A 25181-nucleotide genomic window follows, 5' to 3' on the forward strand; every position below is an offset into this window, starting at 1 on the left:
AGAGATTAGCGTTTGAAGATAGAATTGAAGTATTAAATGTGCACAGGAGAGCTAAAATATGCACCTTGAGTAACCATACAAATCAGCATTAACATAAAGAGATTGTCAGCCTAAATACCTATAGCTGACACTGTTGCTCACAGAGAATATTCTGTATTTCTTAAGTCAGTGAGTTTGTGCTAAATGGAAAACAAAGGAGTAATTGGGGCTATTTTAAGCAGGTGGAAACTCACAGATGAAAATGTGGTTTCTTCTGTTTTTCCAGTGTATTAGAAAAGAGGATGTAGTATTAATTGGTGGAATACAGCAAACCTGGCAAAGTAATTTAGAGATTCCCAAGTGGAAGAGGGTTTGCTAAGGAACACACTTTCTATGTGTGTGTTTTAGCAGAGCCCATTTGTCGTGCCTCCCTCTTCTCCGTGAGGCTTAGCACTTGGCCGTGGCACCAGGAATAACAGGGAGCATGGCATTTCTGAGTCTCTTTGCCTTAGGAAGACCTTTAAAGCATGCTTGTATCTCCTTGTGCCTGCAGCTCAATAAAACTGTCTTTGCACTTCATTACACTTGTGTGCCTGCAGCTGTGTGTACCCAAGAGGCTTTAACCTTTTTCCTACGCTTTGAGGGTGGCTGGTGGAGCTTACTGGCACGACTTGCACCTCGTGGAAAGCTCTGGTTGATCTGGTATCTTCAAACAGATCAAGAAAGTCTAATAACAATCAAGTGCATGATCCCAGATGGCGGGAGATTATATGGCTAGTAGGCCTACCTACTTTCTTCGTTAGTGAGCACAGCAGAGGGCTTTCAAGGGGAAGAGCTCTACCAGAATGCCAAGGGGCATGGCAGGACCTTGAGCTGCTACGCTGCTTAGCTGTGCGAGCTTCTCCTCCAACGTGGGATATATATGTAGCATGCTGGCAATGCGGGTGGTGTTTCTCTCCTGCCTGGCACTCTACACCAAGAATTTCCAGTCTTTATGGTTCAAAAGCTGCTGTTGACCCTCAAGTGTCTCTGTTGTTTAGCTCTCAGCTGAAAACATTACTGAAGATACTATTTGTTTGGGCCCAGTGTTCCAGCTGTGTTCTTCTCTCCATGTACTTGTTGACCACAATTTGAAAGAATCCTGTTCTGTGCTGGAGAGGATAAGAGCTCTCTGCTAATTGAATCAGCCCTTTAGTTCTTGAGTTAAGATCCAGACCATCCAAATGGTGATGGATTGTGCTAGTTACTAGTTTTAATGCTCCTCAAAAAATAAAGTAACTACGCATCTTCTCTGATCCGCAGTTTAAAATATGAAATACCTATTAAACGTTTCTCTCAACCCATTCTTCTTTTGCAGCTTTATAAATTACAGTGTTTGCCCATAAAAAAAATCTCCAGCAATATAGCTTTTTGTAAAATTATGAGTCAGCAGAAATGAAATCTGATGTATCCTGATTCTTAGAACTTGTGGTCAAAGGAAAAGTGTCAGTCCTATATAGGTGTTCTTTTAGTACTAAACACTCATAGTTTCACCTTCTCTGAGCAATGCCAATTAGCTTTTGGTAGCATTCAGCCCATGGTACAGTAACATTCTCCATTATAATTTCCTCTTCACCAGCTTCTGCTGATTAAGATTTAGTCAGCTAGTATCTCATTATGAGGATGATGGGAATAAAGTAATTGCCTTTCTTCCTCACACTTTAAGTAGCATAGCAATTGAGAGAACAATCAACAAACACTGGCAGATGCACTGTGGTCCTCTGTTAACTTCAGTCCCGCCTCTGCTAACAGCTTTTTACTTTAAACTCCTCCTGGTTATCTCTTTCCTTGGCTTTTTCTTGCAGCCTGTCCAATAATAAGTATGAGATACACATAGGGGACAGGATCAGTGACGGATTCTGGAGTCACTTTTTCCTACCACAGCATCTGTAGCTCTGGCTGGTGCTCTCCTTGGTTTGTGTGGTCGTTCCCAGGTCAGCGGTGTCCCTCGCCCTATTTCTGCTCTGTGGTTACAGTGGGTTAAGCAGCTGGTGGGGCAGCCTTTTCCTTCCTCAACTCCCCGCTTTCTGCTGTTTTATCTTTCATGGTTAGTTATGATGTGGAGGAGTGGTTCCTTGCTGGTTTCTGCTGTGCAGGTAAGAATCTAGCAGTGCTGATGGGCTGCCTAATTCCTGCGTAACTTCACTTTACTAAGCTGAGAATAACCCATCGAGGACCAGTCATTATTATCCTCAAGGGGGTGATTTCTCTGAGCACAGAGAGCTTGACAAGTTTTAATTCCCTTCTTGTCAAATGGTTTCTTTCAGAGCAGGACAGGATTCCATAGAGAAACGTGCTGTTTCTTACTGTGAAGGGGCTGAAGAGATAAAATTTAAGAAGAGTATGAAGAATAGAGTAATAAACTAGAAACTCATGAAGTGTCCAAGATACTTCAATGGGAACAATGTGGTTCCCTTTATGAAAAGCTGAAAAGGTGAATGATACGTCAACCGTATGGAAATACCGTTTATTTTAAGCGAGTAAGGCCTGAATACTACAACAAGTAATTATTATCTGTAATGACACACTCTAGGTAGTCACATTTCTTTTGCAAACCTGCTGAAAGCTTAGAGCGAAGGACATGTTGAAACATTTACAATGACCAATATGATTGGCTTTCTCCGTTTCCCCTGCAATGGTAATTCTTAACATTTTTTCCCCCACTAATGCTCAAGGTTGTCTTTTAGTTGGTATTCAATACACTGTAAGAGACATGGGAACAGAATGTGGAAAATGTCATGTCACTTTGGGGCCAAAAGGGAAGAAAGGGCTCCAGAGGGCATCTAGAAGTATAGTGTCATAAGGCTGACTCTCAGACTAGGCAACCAGGCAAAGTGGTTGAAACAATAATAAAGATAGAAATTAGCAGGCAGGGATTAATGTGATATAGTAGGGATCAGTTGATGAAGCTTTTACAGGTGGAACACATACGTTAGAGTTCTGTGGAAGAGTCAGCAAGCATTTGAATAGGGTTGGTCTGGTTGATAGAGTGTATCTGGATTTTGAAAAAGCTTTTGACAAGTGCCCTGACCTAGTTTTTTTAAAGAACCCCTAAGCTGTCATGTATTCTCTAGTGGTTTAATAAGTGGTAGGAAACAAGAGGGCAGATTTTGCACTGGAGCAAAGTTAGCGGTGGTGTCATATGGAGGTCTGTGCTGTTCGGTGTCTTCCTAAATGCTTTGGATGAGGTGGTGAAGCTGCATATTCAGAGCAGCCAAAGCTAAAACTGACTGTGAAGACTTGGAAAAAGATGTCATGACACTGAAATTACTGAGTGGATAAAGAGGCTGATGACCTTTCATATTGATTAACACAAGGTAATGTACATAAGAGAAGGAGCTCTAACTATGCATGCACAAACGATAAGCTGTAAGGAAATCAGGCATGACTGTAACCCATTCTATCAGCCATTGCGGAAGCTGCAGCATTAGGTTTGTTATCATGAGTCTGAGCTTCTGAAGAAATGCCTTATTGACTGTTCAGGAGGCAAGAAGATTAAGCATCTTTAGTTTTAGAGGGGGGTCTAACAGTATGGGATATAAATACACATTGCTCTTCAGGCTCATAATGCTTAAATAACAGTCACTCATTGATGTTTTTTCTTTACTGGCCTTCTTCCTTGAGGTAGTATCTTTAAAGAAGTTGAATAGAGTATGGTAACAACTGAAGAAATTTAAAGTTTTCCCCTCCTCCCCTATGCATTTATCCCTAAATTACCTTCTCAGAGGGGAGCTGTTGCTGTGGCTGAGCGAGGGAAGGGCTGGATCCTAAGACCGCAGCATGCAAAAGCAGCAGCAGGCTGTGTTTTGCTTCTGATACAGACCTGGACCCAGTAAGCCTAAACCTTTGGAAAAAAGACCTCGCCAAACAAATTAACATCCATACCTGGAATTTCACCTTCCTTATTTCATGTGCACTTTCAAAGCTGCCCTACCATGACTATTGGCTTATCCTGCCGAAGAAACTCCCTTTGGCCAGAGCACCAATTCCGTGGAGAGCTTCCTCATGCATTAAGTCCTTTTCATTGGTTTCAAAGTTAAACACATGAATAAGAGTTATTTGGAACTGGGTGAAGGGACAGCTGAATCTAAAGAACTGATTGAATTGAGCAGAGGCAGCATCAGGACTATCTTGGGTGTTTCTATGGTGTCTAGAATTGGACAGGTCCTGTCACTGGTTATAGGACCTTGTCTTGAACTTGTGAGCTCGATGGATGTTTGGGGAAGGGAAGAAGCTTGAATTCTTGCTTATCATAAGCTGCATGACTATAGCAAAGGAAGTAACTGTGCATTGTGAGAACTGCTGGAGGAGGCAGGAATGTGAAAAGATCATTATGGCCACTTGAACTCAGTTATTGATTATTTGAGCCCAAGATCTACGTTTGTTCTTAATCTCACATCATCATCTCCATGCATATCATACAGTTCTGCTGTGGTGAAATTGCTATATGGCTTCTGTGGTTGAATATATTTGCTGTTAGAGACTTAGCACAGCAGAGAGCCTGTATGTGTCTATTGCAATTTCTGTTTATAATTTCTCATTGTTTCAAGTACTGTCTTGGAGGGTGGGAAATAAATGTCTTACTAATTTCTTTTACGTTTCACAAATACCAATTTTTCCCCTTATAATAATTTCAGCAGAAGTGTGTGGACTTATTCTGTGATACAAATCTTTAATTAAGCCTTTTGCTTAATTTTCTTTACTAAGGGTGCAAAATGTTTTACACTCTCACATGTGCTTTCAGGGTTTGTCAATATTCAGGAATACCAAGCAGGGAAAAGCTTAAAAAAAATATATATTTTAGAACTGTAGGTCTTTCTGGGACTAGTGTTTCATATAATCAACAATAACCAAACTCTCATGCACAAAGGAAAATCCCACTACCAATGCAAACTGGATTCTGAAAGGAATTTTGCCCGCTACTGATAAATGTTACGTAGCAAATTTCATACCTTTCTCTTGAATGTGCCAAAAACATCAGAGTCCAAATCATTTAGCTGAATCCTACTTAAAAGGCAATGATCCAGTACAGTATGATTCTTGTAACTGAATCATTTTTGTGGTCTCTCTGGGTGTTATTAAATTTAATGTCAGAATAGTAGGAAAGACGTCTGAAAGCCATTTAATATTGTCACTGGAAAGAAGTTAGATTATGCTCAATTTCTGACATTAATGTGCTACTTAAGATAATTTATCATATTGTGGTATTAAAAAAGACATCCTTTTTACAGTGGCTGCTGTGTAGCATTCTAATTTGCTATTTTTCTTTAGCATGGTAGGAAGCCTTTTTAATGCAAAATGTTTTTTTCTGGGGTTCTATTCAACTCATTCTTTATAATACTGCATCACTTACAACAGCAACTTTAAGTGCTTGTCTCTGCCAAGGTTCCTGTCAATTTTTTATGTTAGAATGACAGAATCCTCCTATGTGAGACAATTGAAGTGGAGCATTTAAAGAGAACCTGAATTGTCAGACATGTTTCTTAGACAGGTATATACATACTGGTCTCCATTTATGAGTTTTAGACATTTACTTTCATTTATGCTTTACCAAGCCATAGCTAAGGTACTGCTAATATGATTTACTGATCATGTAGGGTTTTCTTAAGTGTGGTGTATGTCCCATTCACTGGTTCTTACGATGGTTTGATGACGGATAACAAATAGGTACTTAATTTTGTCATCTTTATTGCTGCTTGTTTCCTAATGACTAGAGTGTTATTTCTGATATAAATCATGTATCATACGAAGTACTCTTCTATCGATGTATGTAGTCCTGTATCATCCAAGGTACATAGATCCCTGCCGAAATGCCTTGAACTGCTTAAACAAAAAAGTGGAAAAATTAGATAAAAATACATATTCTTCTACTTTGTTTTCACCTTTAAAAATGAAATAGTTTTCTTCATGTCTTTTGGGAGCAGAGAATCAATGCTTCTATAATAGAGTACAATACAGAAGTGTTTTTTTTTTTTTTTTTTTTTTTTTTTTTAGGTTCTCCCAGGGGAGCTAGATGGTCTATGCTAGCATGGCAATTTTGCATATAAATTTGCCATCCATTGGTAGCAGCAGTATATGAAAGGCTTGTAAGAACTACCCACAGTAAACCAATTTAGCAAGGGTTATATATCTGTCAGTTACAATTAAATCCATGAAAAATATTGGCTCTGAACTAGGACTTTTGTAATTTGATTTACACTGTAGTTGAAAAATAAGTGATTTCATTGGAAAATGGCCTTTATTCAACTGAATGTGAATTCTTTGTAATTTCTTGCTGAGAAATCTTAATTCAGAATGGTGGATGTCTAAACATAGTTATTTAATTAACCTGCTGTTATACGCCATTTTGTGAACACTGGACAAAATTAACTTCCTGGCTGCACGATGCCTGTCAAGGATGTGTGTTTCCAGGGAATATTTAGTGTCTGTTCAAATTTGATATAATGACATTTATTGCTAAAGACCAAATTGCTTGTTCATTTAGGGATTATGATGCCGCTGTAATGCAGAATATGACCAGCATTTTTAGAATGGATTCCAGTATAGTGCCAGCACTTTCCCAAAATACAGACAAATAAAGTCAGAGTTTATTTTAGTAAAAAAGGCTTGAGCACATGTATTTTAAAATTTTACATGCTTTTTAATTCATTCCTTCTATTTTTTCCTTCTCATTCTGTCTAATTTGAAACTGGACAACTCTATAAGCATCAAATGCTTAACAAACCATCACTATAAACATATGAACACTGCACATCCATTGATTTCAAAGGAGGTACCATATGTTCCAGTTATGCCTGTGCTAACATACTTGGCTGGGTCAGGGTCTTAATTTCTTCAGCAATTGAAATGCCGTGGAGTCTAGTCATTACTTAGTGAATTAGTGGAGTCTTCTCTGTCTACATGTCTGCCCCAAATTAAACCACATAGAGTATTTGCCACCCTTCAGTCCACTGAAAAATGAATGACCAACTTTCTGAGAGAGATATATATATATGTAGTATTTTTTTTTATTTGTTGTCTAAAACATGCAGTAGAGGTCCATGATAGTCTTAGGAACAGAATTCAAATCTCTGGTTCTTTAAGTGTGAGACGGTCCTTCCTCTTTCTCTGGTCTCAGAGTTGACAGCCCTTCCATCTCTTTTGATTACAGGGTAATAATCAATGTGAACCTGACTGTCTCAGTCTCCTGGCTGTTTCTGTCTAAAATTGTGTAGGATTGTGTCATTCTCTCTGTTATCGCTGGCTCTTTTCTCTACAAATTCAGCCTTGGACGTGTTTTCTTCTGGGATGACGCATGCCTCACTGGTCTTGGAGGAGTTTTGTGTTCATTGACGTGTGACTTTGCCGTAGCTCCATTGAACTGAGCATATCCAAAATATATGGGCTGTAGTAGACAAAACTGCTAGTTTGCCTCTGGCTATCAGTCTCACGTTCACGTCTTGCTGTCAGAGAGTTGCTTTGAAATTTGGGTTTCACGGCTTTTTGGTCTGTCTCTTACTTTTTCCAAACCTGCTTTCTGGCACTGACATATGCTTGATGTTCTGCACTCCTGACCAGCCCTGAAGCCAGCCCGTTATTTTGGTTGCTGTGACTCCTCTGTCCTGTTCTCCTCAACTGCAGCTGGTTCCGTATGCAGGGGGAGGTCTGGAAATCACGAGTCCGCACAAAGGGGGCATGTCGGGCTGGCACTACTGGAGAAGGTCACAGCATGGGAACAGCGACTGCCGTGTGGCGATGGGGGAGAAGGTCCCTCCTTGTGACACTTGGGTGTGAAATGGTGTAGACAGTAGCAATGGAGGGGGAGGGCTGCAAGAGGAGGAAGAGCCAGGATGTACAGCCCTCGGTTTCTGAGATATTGCAGTGTTTAGGTCAGAATTGTTAAATATGCACCTAGATTTGACTTTCTTAAGGGTCAAAGATGTCAAGGTCTAGAGTTTTGGCTCAGGGCTCCAACAAATTACTGAAATTTGAGTGTACTATATGGATCTGTGGTTCTCTGCTGATGTCATCAGGTGTTTCTAAAACTGTATGGGTTTAGCCCCAGTGTCCTCCACATAGCCATTGTCCTCCACACAGGGGACTTTTTTTTCTCCTCTCTTTTTTTTTTCCGAGATCTGCCCTTTTCCAGTTTATCTCCCTTTAAATACTTTACATATGCATAAAACTGTGGTATGATTTTTGGTTTTATGTTTCAGCATCCATCCACTGGGTTTGCCATTACATAGCTGGAGCAAAGGAATTCTAGCTTGCAGATGTTTACTTTTGTAGTCTTTCTTTTCCCTGACTTCCACTGTAGGCTGACAGAAAGATAAACTTAAAAAAAAAAAAATAAAAAAAAATTCTTGATTGCTATGAATCTCTCTCCCAGCCTTGCCAGTGAAGGTTAAAATTACACCCGTTGTTGTGCTGGGTGGGCCTCTGACCTTATGCCACCCATTTTTAGGGCTTTTCCAAATTATGTGCTTGTTTATTTATTTTTTAAATTCTTTATCTTTTAATGGCATATTCAGGATGTATTTGGCATCTTCTTTTCCCAAACGCTTTTGATTTTAATAGGGTTTCCTTCGGCAATTCTGCTGACGTCCTGGTTCCTGCAGAAACATGAATTTGGAAAGTTCAGTAGTGGAGTTTTAACCCCCAGTGTACAAAATCCACCAGATTAGAGTCAGTTAATTAATGAGATACTTCAGTGGTTTGCATGATTTAGGTTGTCTTCAGGCACTGAGAAAAATGTTAATAATGTGCAAGTATTGTGATGTCTGTGTTTCTTTTATTTTTATTTGAAGAAATTGAACTCAAATACAAACCTATCCTCTTTTTCTATCAACATCCTGATTAAAATGGAGCCTCTATCCAATATTAAATATCTGTATGAATGTCTATGTACAAATCCTTGTATCCTTGATGATGATAAACTTCCACTTGTAATTATCTTCCTTACTCTGCATCTTTCTGTGACATTGAAGAAGAAATACACAAAAGGGGCTTAAAAAAGGAGTTACTGAATATCTCCAGTTCTAGCAGGAAGGGTCACCCCCATCACAGGATGCATGTGCCACCTTAACTCTCCTTAGGGAGTCTGAAAGTGGTCAGGGCAGAGATGCCCTGAGTCTGAGATGACTTTTCTGGAATCACCATATTTGTATTGTCTTTCCTTTCTTGTGTTCTTTCTCTCTCTCTTCCCCTCCCTCCACCCCACCCCCACAGCCCCTCATTGCCATTCCTTTTAGCTCTCTTCTTCCGCCCCCCCGACCTGTTCTTATTCTTTTAGACCTGTCTTATTCTTCCATTTCTTCATTCATTCTCCTCTAAATTCCTTATCTTGTGTTTCTTTGTACAAGTGTTACCTGTAGCTGGTACCGCTGCAGTCAGAACTGACCACCAGAAAGCTGGCCGTATTGTTCAATAACTGCCCACACTGGGTGTGATCCTGAGTGGGCCTGAAACATATGTGATTGCACTTAATTCTACTAATTCATTTTCATAAACAAATAAAACCATTAGAGTGTAGTGCAGGTATTGCTGCTTTGCTCCCTAGTTACGGGCCAAAGTTTTGTCAAGATTTACAGGTTCCCGTGTTTTCTTGAATCCTCCCCTCACTGCAAGCCCTTGTATCTGGATGAGTTCCTGCACTGCACATTGCTGTCTCTACAGGTGAGCATGCCTTTTGTATGAGAACTAGATAAAGAGACCCAGGAGAAGATGCTTTTCTCTTCCCCCTCCCATTTGTCTTGAAACTTCCCTTCCACTGTAAAAATGAAGATGACCCTTGAGGCCTGTTAATTTTTGGATCTGATCTATTGTGGGAAGCTATTTTAGTATCTTTCTGCTTCAGAGAGGTGGTCTCAAAAAGCTGATTTGATACACAAGGTTTTTCTGGGGGTGAAGCCATCTTTGTGTTAGGGGGAGCAATGCTCTGGTGGAGTAACTTGCTGTTTAGGTCAGGAGTAAACCAATTTTCCTCTTATCCAAGCTCTGGCTGCTATAATCTAATAATAGGTGGAAGAGAGAACATAAAGGACTGTTTAGAGGAGTGCTTTGAAAACAGCATATATTTTAAAATTCATTTTAATCAAGTGATCCTGAAGTGGGCATTTGTACTTCTTTTTATGTGTGTGTGTGTGTGTATGTGTGTATATATATATATATTTATTTAGGTGTTTTGTTGTTTGTTTGGTTTTTTTCCCTGAGGGAGGTTATTTTTCTGAGCACCTTGGTAGCATGTCAAGGTTGAGCTAGCAGGCTAATACACAAAGCTGGCTTCATGGAGCTTTTATGGGGAAATAGCCTTGAATGTGTCACCTCTGATGCACTTTGCTTTTGAAGCAGCTGTTTCATTTATTCTAAGGTTCGCTTATTTTCTGGGACTGTATTTTCATATTCATATCACTATGAAAGGGGAAAGAAAAGAAAGTGTTGAAATCAAGGGACTGCTTGAAGTCAATAGGTGGAAGAATTTGCTGCTACCTTTGGTAGAGCCTCCTGCAGTGTTTACTGGAGGGGTCAGTTGTTTCTTAACCTCTTTGTTTGGAAAAAATGTTGGGGAAAAAGCTTTTATAGCCTCTTTGTGGAAGATATTTTCTGTGAGGATGCTTGACTAATTGTGCAGGGATGTCTGTGTGCAGCTTAGCCCCTATAGAAATGAGGAGCTGGAAAAATGAAACAGTTGAGGACCTAAATGAAATCTTCAAACTACCCACCCTCCCCAGTTGATAAAGGCAGGGACAGTTCAGCACGGTGCTTACTGCTGCAGCCACCCGTCTGCTGTGGATCATCCTGGCTTGGGCACTACATTTCACTGCACCCACTGGGTGCAGGTGTGGATACCGTCACCTTTTCATCTCACCTGATATGAAGTCCTAGAGGGTGGCTCAGCCTGTTCTGGTCTCTGTTCATTGCCTGGATTTCCCATGTTGTGCTTTGCTGAAGTAGTTTTTCAATTTTGGTTCTTCCTTTGCCATTATTTCTCTGGATACAGGAGTGATGGGGAGATGCTGACTGCAAAGCGCATTTTTTTGTAAACACACAAAGAATGTGTCAGTGTAATGATTGCACACCATTTTATTGACATAATGTTCTCAGAACATAGTAAGTAGGAGTCAAAGTGTTCTGGCAGATTTAAGGTTAAATTTAGCAACAAAAAGTTACTGAAAAGGAGGATCATTATCAGAGATGCATGTTTTCCAACCCAGTTTCCCCATGCAACACCCAGCTCAGGGCTAGAGGTGGGCCTGACTCATAGAATCATTTTGGTTGGAAAAGGACCTTTAAGATCATTGAGTCCAACTGTTAACCTAGCACTGCCAAGTCCGCCTCTAAACCATGTCCCTAAATGCCACATCTACATGTCTTTTAAATACCTCCAGGGATGGTGCCTCAACCACTTCTCTGGGCAGCCTGTTCCAGTGCTTGACAACCCTTTAGATGAAGAATTTTTTCTTAATATCCATCTAAACCTCCCCTGGCACAACTTGAGGCCATTTCCTCTCGTCCTATCGCTTGTTACTTGGGAGAAGAGACTGACACCCGCCTCGCTACAGCCTCCTTTCAGGCAGTTGTAGAGAGCGATAAGGTCTCTCTTCAGCCTCCTTTTCTCCAGGCTGAACAACCCCAGCTCCCTCAGCCGCTCCTCACAGGACTTGTGCTCTAGACCCTTCACCAGCTTCATTGCCCTTCTCTGGACACGCTCCAGCACCTCAGTGTCTTTCTTGTAGTGAGGGGCCCAAAACTGAACACACTGTTCAAGGTTCAGCCTCACCAGTGCCGAATGCTGACTCATCAGCAAGCGACCGTGTGCTCTGTCTTTGGAGGGTTCACCTGGCAGATTTGCAGCAGAGGGGTTGCTATCTGTCACTCCCCTTCCAAATCAGGCGCAAGTGCTGTAAAAGGAGTGGGTGTTTTGTGGGTCAGCAGTTGCATTGCAGAAGATGAAGCTTCTAATGGGTGCTCTGGAGAGTGTGAGTGTAAGTTGTTCCAGCTGTGCTGGCTGTGGTATATTACAGCCGTGGAGGCTCTTCACCCAGTGAAAGTAGGTGGTTAACACTGGTGCTGTGAAAGTTGTCTGCTAGTTGGATAAGGAGGTAATACTGTTGTTCAGCTTGTTGTTAAAACATTTCATACTGGCCATGGAAAGTCACTTTGGCTAAGCATTGCTTTCTTTTTAAGTTTGATCTGCTGGGCAGTGCAGAGTTGAAGTTGTGCCTGTAATAGTCATTTACTTCAGTGCAAGGTGTATAAAACACGCTGGTTCTGACCTGGGAGCATTTCATAAGGATAAATGGTCGTAAGCGGGTTTGAGGCAGTATTTCACAGTTTTTCAAAGTAAAAGTATGATTTCTGGGAAGCTTAAAAGAGGCAGGTGTGCAGCCTTTGCTGAACTTTCGTGAGACCCAGTCACTTGGCACCCATAAGCTGCTTTGGAAATCACAGCCAACATGTCTGAGCTCTCTAACAATGCTGTCTTAAAATGCCATGTGTAGGAATCAGCATTTGCAATGCTGCAGTAGAGATGTACTTTGTGCGTGGTTTCTTCTCAAGCTTTTTGACATTTTAATGTTTTTTTTTTTTCTTCCCTTCTTTCCCATTAAATCTGCAACTAACCGCCAAAGAGCCTAGCAATGACAGCGTAAAGGCATCTGCCTGGGAAAGCTATAAGAGAAGCACCTTTTTATTAGAAGAATTTGATAAGGAATTGAAAGTTTCTAGATTTAGTTCAGTTTGAATGCGCTAGGTGTCTGAGGCTTTTGTTATTCAGACTGATTTTCAGAGTGGATTGGTTTGTGCTTGCAGTCACATTGAGTACTTGAAAGGTAAAAGACTAGAGTTTCCTTTTCTTTAGGCATGGTATTACACCTACCTGCAGATCAGACATTTATAAATTGAAATGGTAAAACTGGAACAGAGTCAACTGAAGGGACAAAGTGCACCTTTAAAAGCTAGTTCAGTGAAGACCCCAGGGTGGAAACCAGGCTGGAAAATCTGGCTCTGGTTTTGTCCCACGGTTGTTCTGACACACCTAAATATTACAAATGAATGTGTCATGGGAAGGGGAGTGGGCTTGGGAGGAATGCTTTGCATGTGTTTATCTGTAGCTGGGAACTCAAGTTGTTGCTTTCTTCTTGCAGGTGAAAGTGATGGTAAGGATTTGTCCCTTTCAAGGAGCACATGAAACATCTGAGTCCATGTCCTTCCTAAAGGTAGACCCACGAAAAAAGCAAATCACGTTTTATGATCCAGCGGCAAGTGGGCCTTCCAATGCAGGTCACAGAAGAGGCATTGTTGCTGTCCCAAAGATGTTTGCCTTTGATGCGGTTTTCCCCCAGGATGCTTCGCAGGTACTGAAGTCACTCGCATAAACCTCCTGAGTCTTCTCATGGCCACTGCATTTGATTGCCTGAAGAGTTCTTTCTGTTTCTGGGGAATTTTATTTGAATGAGTTGCCTTAATGCCTGGAAAATACATGGTAATTAATAGACAAGTGGGTAAATTCTTACATTTTCAGTTTAGTCGAGATGTAAAATTAAGGAATAATAGCTGGGGAGATGGATTTACCGACTAAATTATCTTCCTGCATTTTCTCTTGTTAGAGAAAGACACACAGCCAATTTGAAATGCACTTTTCCATCCAGTTAGGTTTTAGCCCATTTGATGTCACTGAAATAAAGTCCTTCCCCACTGCTTTCAATGGGAAATGAACATGTGTTTAACGTTAAACTAAATGCTGTTGTTAGGAGAAGAGATACAGCTATCCCTGTGGGATTGCTATACTGAAACAGTTAGGGAGCTTTTATATTTTCCTCATCTTTTCCAGTTTGTTTATACTGTGGTTTTGACTGATGATTTTATCTTGATGGTTGTGCTGATGATGGTGCATGCCTTTCTTTTGGCCTGCAAAAGGGTGTAATTGTGCAGTAGTGGCCTCAGACCTGAAACCTGATACACAGACAGGATGGCTGGTATTTGAGAGGATTGTGGGCTGCAGTATATTCGGGGATGGACATGGACTCATGGACACCTGAAATTTCCTTCTGGGAAAAATCTTCAGTTCAGGAAAAAAATCCTAGAACAGTTTTAAAAAGAAGAACAAATTCAGCAGCGTATGAAGAACTACTCCAAGTTTGAAGTGCTGAAAAAAATTAGGGTGAAAAATACACCACAAAACATCCAAGGTCAAAACTGTATATTAATGTTGAGAAAACATGACAAGATCTAGTTCAGAATCCCACCCTCAGATCTCCTCCTAGGATTTTGTTTAATTTTTGGGGTCCCAAACGAGAGAGATGAAAATGTCTATTAGGTCCAAGTTCCAGCCAAGTACTAAAGATGGAAGACAACCTTCCACACACATCAGTGCCTAAAGCAATGGTAACAACATCAGGAGGCTGTTTTTAAGATCCTGCATAAGCTCAAATGGCATCTTTGTGTAGAAATATGCAACAGTGATCTCAATATTAGTCCAGAACTGGAAGTGGCATTTTCTTACTTGTGTTGCCAGCCCTGCTGCAAGCTGGCCAGTCACAGTCTGCTTCTCTGCTGGTTTTGGCACCAGTCCTTCAGGTTGTTGACTCCTGGTTTGGCTAGGCTCTTGCAGGTCCTTGTGGTGGGCCCGTGGGGTGGCCTGTTTGTGGTGTTTCTGGGTGATGTTGGCCAGTGCAGCCACTTCTGTGCAGGTGTTGTTGCTTGAGGCAAGCTTACTGCCATGCACCTGCAAACAGGGCCTTATCATTTCACTGTAGTTACATATTTACACCAACCCTCTCCCCTGCCCCCAGTTGCTGTATTTAATAGATCATCTTATTGTATATTTGAAACCTTCACTGATGTGGATAAACTGGTTTTAGTACACTCAGACATTTTTGAAAGTTCTCTTTATTGATGATGATGTTTCCCCTGGAAGAGGAAAATGTGATGCTATGAAATCTTATTCAGGGATCTTAATGCATTTTCTCCAGTATGAATGTCTTTCTAATTCCTGTGAGCACTCTTGAGTAGCTTAATTTCAGTGGAGTTGCTACTATTGCTGAATAGCCTTGGCTAAGCTATTATACCAGCAGGAAGCCTGGTTGGATAGCATTCAGTTTGCTACATTAGTCATAGAATCAATATTCCAAGAGAATTGGTTTAATAGAATTGAAAACTATTTTAGGCTGTAGTAACATATTTTATTATTTTTTAAGATAGCATAGTTACTAAAATAATAGGACTGATGCCATAAAAATGGGGAGAATATTGCGCCTCAAAAATATTGAGTCATTCATTTCATTACAGAAGAATAGTAAAAACCATAGCAGTATATGCTCTTTTACTTATTTGTCTCCAATCTTTCTTTCAGGCTGAGGTATGCTCTGGAACAGTAGCAGAAGTAATCCAGTCTGTTGTGAATGGTGCAGATGGTTGCATATTTTGCTTTGGTCATGTCAAGCTTGGTGAGCTCCCAAATTCGTTACAGTTAATTACTATGTCAGTCTGGTAATTACATGCTGTCAGCTCCTGGAACAATAAACCTGGAGTATATGAATAGATTAGAATTTCTTTTTAATTAGCTTTGCAAACTTATCATAGTTTATTTCTACACTGGGATTGTAAGTTTTAATTTGAAAAGGTAAAATGTAACATCAGATTAGCTTATTCAAGATCAAGTTTATATAGGTGCATTGTGATGAAAATCAAAAGATCAGAGATGTTTTTAACGTTAATTTGCTGTGGGTCTGAGTTACAATAATTGCAAAACTAATTGAATAAATAGTAATGGATTAATAATTAAATACTTTGCATTTTTGCATCTGTTCTTTCCCATTATCTGTGCAGCACATGGCATTGCATGTAATGTACAGTGGTGATATGAAGAGACACTGTCTTGTACAAGAAAGGTGAATTAAGTTCATGTTTGTCTTTTCATTCTAGGAAAATCTTTTACCATGATTGGGAAAGATAACTCCACACAAAGCCTTGGTATCATCCCCTGTGCAATTTCTTGGCTCTTCAAATTAATCAATGAACGTAAAGAAAAAACTGGGACTCGTTTCTCTATTAGAGTATCTGCTGTGGAGATCAGTGGCAAAGATGAAAACCTTAAGGATTTGTTAGCTGAAGTAGCCACTGGCAGCCTTCAAGACGGCCAGTCTCCTGGGGTTTATCTGAGAGAAGATCCAATATGTGGAACCCAGGTATAATGGATATCACAACATAGATTTTTCTGAGGCTGACTTTCTTCTGCTTTTTATTTCCTTTTATCTGACAACAATTATGACAACTTTTAAGACAGTAAAAAAAATTTATTGCTTTTAATTCATAAGCCCTTCTCCCATGGTGTACATATTTGTTTCTTTTAGTGCCCTAGAGATTTAGCCAGTTCAGCAAAAAATAATAATAAAAAAAAATGCCCCTATGCTAATTAGTCATTTTCTTGTTTATATTCAAGCTTCAAAACCAAAGTGAGCTAAGGGCCCCGACAGCAGAGAAAGCTGCCTTTTTCCTTGATGCTGCAATTGCTGCCAGAAGTACCAGCAAACCTGAATGCGAGGAAGAAGATAGAAGGAATTCACATATGCTCTTCACTCTACACATATACCAGTATCGCATGGAGAAGAGTGGCAAAGGAGGAAGTATGAATCTTCTTACCATATTGTTTATTTTTAAATTACGTGGTTTTGGGTTGGTTTAAACAATAATTTGCAATAAACTTAAAAAGAAAAAATGAAGTGAACCCTCAAGCCAGTCGAGTCACCTTTAACTTTGGTAGCTGTGGCCAATATCTGGTTTCCTTACTATTAATATTTAATTTGGTCATTATCCCATGCTGTATTCATTATTTTCCTCATTTGAATATATTTTGAATACCAAGTTTGGCTTGAGTCCATGCAAGAACGTGATGTACAATTGTTTTTCCCCTTTTTGTTTTAGTGTCTGGAGGACGCAGCCGTTTGCATCTCATTGATCTAGGGAGTTGTGAAAAAGTGCTCAGCAAGAGCCGAGATGGAGGAGGCTCTCTATGTCTGTCTCTCTCTGCCCTGGGCAATGTAATTTTGGCCTTAATTAATGGTGCTAAGCACGTGCCATATAAGTAAGTGAATTATTGTCTGCATTATCTTAAATTTGTGGCTGGTGTTACCTTAGCAATGAATTCCATCAACAATTTACTCTTTACCTAAGATGAAGTTAAAGGAAGTTCTGTCAGAGAGGGGCCTGTCTTCTTTTAGGGTCACTTCTATATTACAGATACATATATCTCTTCATCTACCTATCTATATGTATATATACTACACACAACTTTTTCAATGTCACTTAGTAACATGAAATTCTTAATTACATGGTCAAAAATTAGATGCATATCAGTATGTACTTAAGTTAGGTGAAACGTTGCGGAGGGTTTGATTGTTGAAACAAGCAGGGGAAAATGGTGAAAATGTTTTCTTTCCTTCTATCGCCTCTTTGTTTCCTGGGTTTGGAATTTAGACCAATCTCAGTCAGCTGGACATTAGTGAACAATTTCATCAAAATTTCATAGGATTTTCTCTCCTTTTTCCAAATTAAAAAATTGTATTGAAATTTCAAAAAATACTAGAGACTTTATCAAGTATGGTCATCAAAGGTTGTTATTTCTGTATGCCTTTTTGGATGATACATCTTTTCAATTAAAAAAAAGAAGACCACCATGTTGCACATTTGTTTAGCCAAAGTGAACATTTAGGTTTGTTCCTTTGTGGAGTGTAATAGACAATAATATTATGTCAAACACACCTGAGGTGAGCCTAGCGTAAAGACAACAGCCACATTGTAAACACCCTTACCAGAATTTGGCCTTCAGTCCTTAAATTTAATTGCTGCTTGTCTTCATGTGTTATAACTCTGTGCCGTTATCAATCATGTCATTTCACATATTTATCTAGCGCTGCATCTCAAACAGGTGTTCCTTCTTTCTGTATTAGGCAGAAAGATAATTTCCTCAGGCTAGTTGCTAGATTTGTGGATGGAGTAGAGGATGAGTAGGTTAGAATAGGGAAGGGCAGATCCTCAGCTTTTTCATGTACCATGGTTTAGTGAGCCGACATGACGGTAGTACCCACATGTTGGGCCAGCTTGGGGGGGTGATAGGAAGCAGCCTCCAGGGAGCCCTGGGGAGAGGTGTCTTGGAGACCAGAGGAGGACAAAATGTCACCTGTCACCTTGTCAGCTTTGCTATCCATGGCAAAGGACTTGCATCACCAGGAGAGCCTTCAGAGAGAAATTCTGCTTCCCATTTGCTATGTCAGAGCAGGGAACAGCAGGCAGAAAGGGAACTAGATTAGCTGGGGCAGCACTGCTTATATATTTCTGATCTCTAACATTGTTATATTTGTTTAGAGATTTCTTACCATTTCTGTTGACTTTTTTTTTCACATTATCAAAATTGTTTGCATAGAGCTCACAGAGCTTAGCTATCCAGGTACTAAGTCTGCTCAGCTAAAAATACAGCACTCATTTTTGGGTAATATGAGTTAATCCTGAAATAACTAAACTAGTTATCAATCAATTGTTTTAGAATTGTCTAAGTAACAAATAAAATTACTTATCATACTGCAAATGCACAGGGAGATAAATAATTAAAATATTGGTATCTTTGGTATGTGTACATTATAGGCACATTTTAAATGTGGTGAAATAATAGCATATTTCTTATCTACATGTACCATACATGCATATATCCTATGAGAGTGAAAGCACAGCTTGTGGTGTAAAAATCTGCAAAACAAGATTGTGATTTCTTTAAACCATCCTAGTGTTCTCATTTGTTAAACAGGGACAACAAGTTGACAATGTTGTTGAGGGAATCACTTGGGAACATCAACTGCAGAACTACTATGATTGCGCATATTTCTGACTCCCCAGCCAATTATGCAGAAACTCTCACCACCATTCAGCTTGCATCACGAATCCACCGAATGAGAAAGAAGAAGTCCAAGGTTGGTTCACAAACAAGCTGAAATTAATTCATTTGAAAATGAGTTTTCCTAACCTCTCGGTGGGGGAACATGGGATTTCTCAGCGGTAAGAAGTAATACAAAATGCATAAAAGCTCAGGAGAGGAACTGACAAATGACTTGGCACTGAGCCATCATCCCGCCCCCAATCCTTAATCCTGAAATTCCCTTCTTTTTGTTCCAAACACGTATTCTTTCTTTGCTTATATGTGGAACTATCTCAAAAGGTCCTATTTGTATTAATAAAAAACAATAAGGAAGGAACAGAAAACTGTTGAAGAGAAAGACAATGCATGATATTGAATGGAAATTATCTGAAAAGGTGTGATTGTTATATTACTCCTAATACAGAAAAATCTATGTGGCATGACCTTGTTATTTTGATTCACACTCCAACATTTTTCCACTAGATCTAGTTGTGATAGTATATACAAAGCACAGAGTATATAGCAAACCTGGCCTTTTAACCAATTACATGTACATATATATACTTACATATCAATTAGTATTAATAACTTTCCCCTTAATGATCATTTTCAGTATGCATCCAGCTCATCAGGAGGAGAGAGTTCATGTGAAGAAGGACATGTCCGAAGACCGCCCCATTTGCGACCGTTCCACCCGCGAACTGTTGCCCTTGACCCTGACCTTCCTGTGCTGAGTATATCTAGTGATCCTGATTATTCCTCCAGCAGTGAACAGTCTTGTGATACTGTCATCTATGTTGGTCCCAATGGTGCAGCTTTGTCTGACAGGGAATTGACAGATAATGAAGGTCCTCCAGAGTTTGTTCCAATAATCCCATCCCTAAACAAGAAGAGAAGTAAAGACAATTCTGCTATTGGTAGGAGTTCTGACAAGGACCATTTTAAATGCAACACTTTTGCTGAACTGCAAGAAAGGTTAGAGTGCATTGATGGAAGTGAGGAACCCATCAAATTTGCTTGTGGAGAAATCTCTGTTGTGTCCAATTGTACTCCAGTCCCTGGAGGTACAGAAAATGCACAGTCTAAGCTGATAAAGGAAAAAATATCTTCTCCTTCTGGAGGATTTAAGAAACCAATTCCACAAGAAACTGCATCTCCCAAGAAAGGACATAACCTTCCTTTCCAGGCTATTGCACCGAGAGGTGGCAGTGGCAATTGTCATGAAAAGAGCACACCTCACTTGAAAACAGAGCTTTCCAAGCCGCAGAGCAGAGCTGACAACAAAATAATGGACTCGATACTGGAGGGAGAGAGAGAGACAATCACCGATCCCCTGCAGTCCTCAAGGTGTAGCCCTTCAAGGAATCCGGAGCAGAATAAGGGCACAGCTGAATGTGTCATTAAGGAAAAGCCCTTGTACGTGAAGAGACCCTTGCCAAGTCCAGCACCACCACCTCCACAGCAGAAAGAGCATGTACAGAGCTCCAAAGGTGAGAATTTGGAGCTGGACAATAGCAACGCAGTTCGGACTCCTCCTGTGGGAATGAGCAAGCAGATGGGAAACAAACCTGAGCAAAACCCCATAGGAAGCACGTTCCTGGTTGGTAGCAATGCCCAGAATCAGTCAGGTGCGATAGAGGTACACAGCTTCAGGTCAGCGTTCAGAGGGAAATGTTTTGATCGGGATATACTAACCACCACAGTGACTTTGCAGCAGCCTGTTGAGCTGAATGGAGAGGATGAGCTTGTTTTCACTGTGGTGGAAGAGCTATCCATTAGCGGGATTATGGATAACGGAAGACCTTCCAGTATCATTAGCTTTAACAGCGACTGCTCCCTTCAGGCCCTTGCATCGGGTTCGAGGCCAGTCAGTATTATCAGCAGCATAAATGATGAGTTTGATGCTTATACCTCACAGGAGACTTCTACTGGTGTAAATATTGATATTGTTGTGCCCTTTGCTAAGGATCCCTTTACCAGTAGCAGACGTTCCTCCATCAGTTCGTGGCTTAGTGAAGTCAGCATATGTACAATTGAAAGTGATGGAGCCCAGTCTAGTGACAGTTTTGTCGCACAGTCATCTTACGGCTGTAATAAGTCCGAGGAACCCTTCAACTTGGATTCATCCCATTTATCTGTCCCCCTGAAGAGTGCTCTGAACGACAGTGGCTTTTGCTTCTCTGAACTGGAGAGTGAGAGCTTGAGTTCCAGCAAGCTGTCCACAGGCATCAGCAAAAGCCCTCAAACCTCTGAAACTACCAAAGCATCTCAGATAAAAAGTGCTTTTTGTGTCACTGATCAGCCCATAAAAATAAAATTTAGTAATTCTCACGATACGCCTGTGATAGAAACAATACATTCTAGTCTTCCTAGGAAAACAAAAACTACCTCATCTCCAATCCACAATAATACTGTCCTCAGTTATAAAGACCTGCAGAATCCACATGGTATATTTGAAGATCCCTGGCTGTTGCGCACTGATTATCAGTTGGAGGCGAAACCTGAAGACTCACTGCTGTCTCCAAAATCTCACGCGTTTGGTACTGAGAAGCAGCCAGGAAAAGCTGCCCAGTATTTTGGCGCAGCGTCCAGGCCAACGAAGTCACAGACTATGCTCGCATGTTCGCAGAGGGTTGTGGATGGTTGCGAAATGGCCTGCAAATCCTCCAGCGGAGCAGCGAAGAAGTCAGAAGTTGCGATGAAGATGCCACAGCTGAAGAGAGGAGCCACTACACTGGGAGTGATGCCAGTGTCGCACGCTAGCAGTACTTTGTCGGAGGCCGTGACCCGAGGGAATTCAGATGCTCCCTTGGCCACTGGAAGCTTGAAATCGTCACTGGGGAAGAAGAGCGTACCACAGAAGTCAACCATGTTGCCCAGGCCAGGTGGGCCAACACCTCCAACACCTCCTGTACGCAAATCGAGCCTGGAGCAGAAACCTGTTGGTCTGGGTAATGGTGGGGGAAAAGCCTCTGGCCTGGATTTTGCCAGAGCTGCCACACCGAAGGCTGAAGATGAAGCAGATTTGCGGTTGAAAGCTGGGTCTTACTTCAGCGAAAGTGCCAGCAGCAAAATGAACCTGAAGGGTGACCACTCTTTGCCCAAGATGACATCCAGCTTAAAGGCGAAGGCATCGAAGAGCGAAGCCGTGCACCGTTACGGGAGCCACATGTCCCTGGAGAGGTGTGACAGCCTGACGTCGGTCGGATCCAAAGCAAGCATGGCGAGGGAGAACGGGAGTGCCAGCAACAGCCGGGCAGGGCGCTCCGTCCCCAGGCTGGGGGTCCCCCCTGTTGCCTCCGGTGTGGGTTTACCACCACCTTTCACCACCCCTGCACCTGGTAAAAACAGCCAGGCAAAACCCACAGCAAACCAGAAGGTGCAAGTGAACGGGAATAAAAACCGGGGCCTCTCCGCCAGCGGGTCAAAGTCTCTCAGTTCCTCGGTGAAGTCCCTGACGCAGCCCACAGGGAAGGGCTCTGGCATGGCCCCCGGCGGGAAGACGGCTCCCCGCTCCGTGCAGCCTGTCAGCGGCAAACCTGGCCGAGGGACTATCATGGGGACCAAGCAGGCCATGCGGGCGGCCAACAGCCGCGTGAACGAGCTGGTGTCAGGCGGCTCTGCCAAGGTGGGCCACTTCCGAGGCTCCACCGACTCCGACAGCGGCAACGACAGCGGCATTAACCTCAGCGACGAGAAGTCGCAAATCCCGGTGCTGCCATCGCCGTACAGCAAGATAACGGCGCCCCGGAGGCCTCAGCGGTACAGCAGCGGGCACGGCAGCGACAACAGCAGCGTCCTAAGTGGGGAGCTGCCGCCGGCCATGGGGAGGACGGCTCTGTTTTACCACAGCGGGGGCAGCAGCGGCTACGAGAGCATGATTCGGGACAGCGAGGCCACCGGCAGCGCCTCCTCGGCGCACGACTCCATGAGCGAAAGCGGGATGTCATCGCCAGGCCGGATGAGGAGCCTCAAGTCCCCCAAGAAGCGATCAACAGGTAAGAAGTGAAGGGGAAGGTGGCCAGGCGTCCACTGGTGCTCCACTGAGTCCCTGAGGATGGGGGGGTTTTCAGGGCATCTCTGACAGCAGAGGGAGAGGAGGTTTGGGGGAGACTCAAAGCGGGGCGGTGGACTGCCTGCACGCGCTCGCGTGTGCGCGCGTATGGCTGTTGCGGCAGCTACTTGTCATTTATTTCACTTCAAAGCTGCAGGTGTGACACAGGTGCTGCGGCGGAGAGGGCAGGAGAGGTGCCGGGTGCCCTGGGGCGCCGGCAGCCTCCCTGTGAGGGAGGAGGCAGCAGATGGCTGCCGGCGGACAGGAGGACGCTCCTTCCTCCCTCAGCAGGGTCGGCAGTGAGCGCGGCACCAGGGCGGCCTGAAACAGGAGGGTGTTACGGGTGGGTTGGGAAGGGTGAGGGGGCTGGGTGGGCACTGAGGAGCTTTTGTGAGGATCAAGTGAGTGTCAGGGAAGGCCGGTGAGGGAAGAGCGGCGAGGAGAGGAGCAGCTCTGCTGCCAGGCGTTTGTGAGGGAATTTCAGTGAGATGGGCTGCGACTGTAGTTTGGAAACAAGGGAATAGGCCTGGAGGGGAGAAGAATGTTTGTGAATTAATGAGGATTGCTGAATGTGCGTTAGATTACCCAAAGGTAAGGCTTAGGGGCAGAGCAGGAGGGTGCATACGTAAGGTGCGACGGCTCTTATGTTAATGGTACCAGCTAATTGCAAAATTATCGTATTGCACTGTAACTGTTTTTATGAAGAAATTTTAGAGTGTACTTGCGGTTACTGTAAGCAATAGGAAATCGACTGGGGGAGTTGCTCAGATGAGGCAGCTCTGGCTCACGTACTGTGCCAAGGCAGACATGTTCAACCACGCCATGCAAAGGTGGGTGTATGAAAGCCAGGTCCCCGTCCTGCTCTCCAGTGCCTTTCCTTATTGCTTTCACAGGTGGTGCGCATGTAAGTGCCCCTAGTTGTAGCCAGCTTCAAAATCAGGCTCACGTGACTGCTGTTACAATATTAATTTTTACTGATCTATGTTGAAGTCCTGCAGTATCGTAAAGAATCGGTGGCAGTCGGTGCCATGTAGCTAATGACCAGCAGGCTCATTCAGCAACCTAAGCATACTGACTGTTGGAAATATAGTAGGAACTAATATCAGCAATGCGCTGAATCTGAGCTTTTGGTTGGAAAGCAGTAATTATTGCAGTCCCTGTAGACACCCATGATGCTTGATTCTGGCAGTAAAACCAAGGGAGTTAATCTGACGTAGATCTCATGGTGCTTTCTGGTCAAAGCAACTGAGTTGCTTCAGCAGGTGATAAATCGTTTTGTAAACTTAGTGCAACATTTGCTGCAGTTCTCTTTCCATAGCATATCAACCTCTTAAACCTTTCCTACAAATCAATATTAACAGCTGTATAAGTTGCACACATATTGAGAAGGCATTACCCACTGATGGATTTGTATTTGTTTTTGCCCCAGGAAATGCTTATAAGGTCTTTAAAAATGACAAACTATTTCTTTTTGCAATTGAAATTGCTCTGTATCAGTAAATTATGTATTACTTTTTTGGAGTGCTGTAGACTTCGAGGCAATAATGTGTTTTATACATGAAATGAGGTTTCCTAGGAAGTTCATGAAATATTTCTTACAAGAAATATTTGGTGCAGAGCCATTATTGGCCTAAAATATATTGTAATCTTTGCAAAGTGTTAGAGATTCTTGGAGTAGCTTACACTGCTTCAAACTGTGTTGGAGTCATGTCATCTCTGGATTTAAGGACAGATCCTACTCCCATATATGTCACTGGAAACCTTGTCCCCTTATCATTTAACTCCATCCTTGGAGAAATGACGTTGACCCTGACTGGTACAGTGGAAGGATAGGAGGTTTGTCTACTTAGTATATGTGTTTGACTGCATCTGTTCTGTGTCCTTTTCAGAGGGATCCTGTTGTCACCGGAGTGGTTACAGGATCAGAGTTACAGTGGGTGATTTCAGCAGGCAGGACTATAGTGGTGATTCAGGCTAAATGAATAGGGGTTGTGAGAATGATGAACAGGTGGTGTAGAAGTAGAATCAAGTCTTCCCCTTTCCAAAACATTCCTGTTGTGATTGTTCTTGTTACTTAGAAATTAGCAAGGATGCAGTTATGAATTAGGGATATTTTTCTTAAGAATATGTAAAGCAGGTAGCTCTTGAGGTATCTGTGGAGGTGTGTTGCTTTGAGGGTACCTGCTGGGATTTTGTCTCCATGTTGAAGTTTGTGACAGGGCT

At 42.1% G+C, this 25181-nt stretch overlaps 1 protein-coding gene across 1 annotated transcript in view; it reads left to right on the top strand.

Annotated features, from left to right (window-relative positions):
- The window catches only part of KIF26A (kinesin family member 26A), a 101389-nt gene that overhangs the window by 71760 nt on the left and 4448 nt on the right, over positions 1-25181 (top strand). Inside the window, exons 5-12 of the mRNA XM_010565451.1 lie at positions 13143-13352; positions 15350-15443; positions 15922-16184; positions 16439-16622; positions 16921-17080; positions 18797-18959; positions 19518-21934; positions 21965-22902. Of these exons, the coding sequence (XP_010563753.1) occupies positions 13143-13352; positions 15350-15443; positions 15922-16184; positions 16439-16622; positions 16921-17080; positions 18797-18959; positions 19518-21934; positions 21965-22902 (4429 nt within the window). The remainder of the gene's footprint in view (positions 1-13142; positions 13353-15349; positions 15444-15921; positions 16185-16438; positions 16623-16920; positions 17081-18796; positions 18960-19517; positions 21935-21964; positions 22903-25181) is intronic.

The sequence above is a fragment of the Haliaeetus leucocephalus genome, unplaced genomic scaffold (genome assembly GCF_000737465.1).
Source record: "Haliaeetus leucocephalus isolate CR32 unplaced genomic scaffold, Haliaeetus_leucocephalus-4.0 Scaffold191, whole genome shotgun sequence".
Taxonomy (NCBI): Eukaryota; Metazoa; Chordata; class Aves; order Accipitriformes; family Accipitridae; genus Haliaeetus; species Haliaeetus leucocephalus.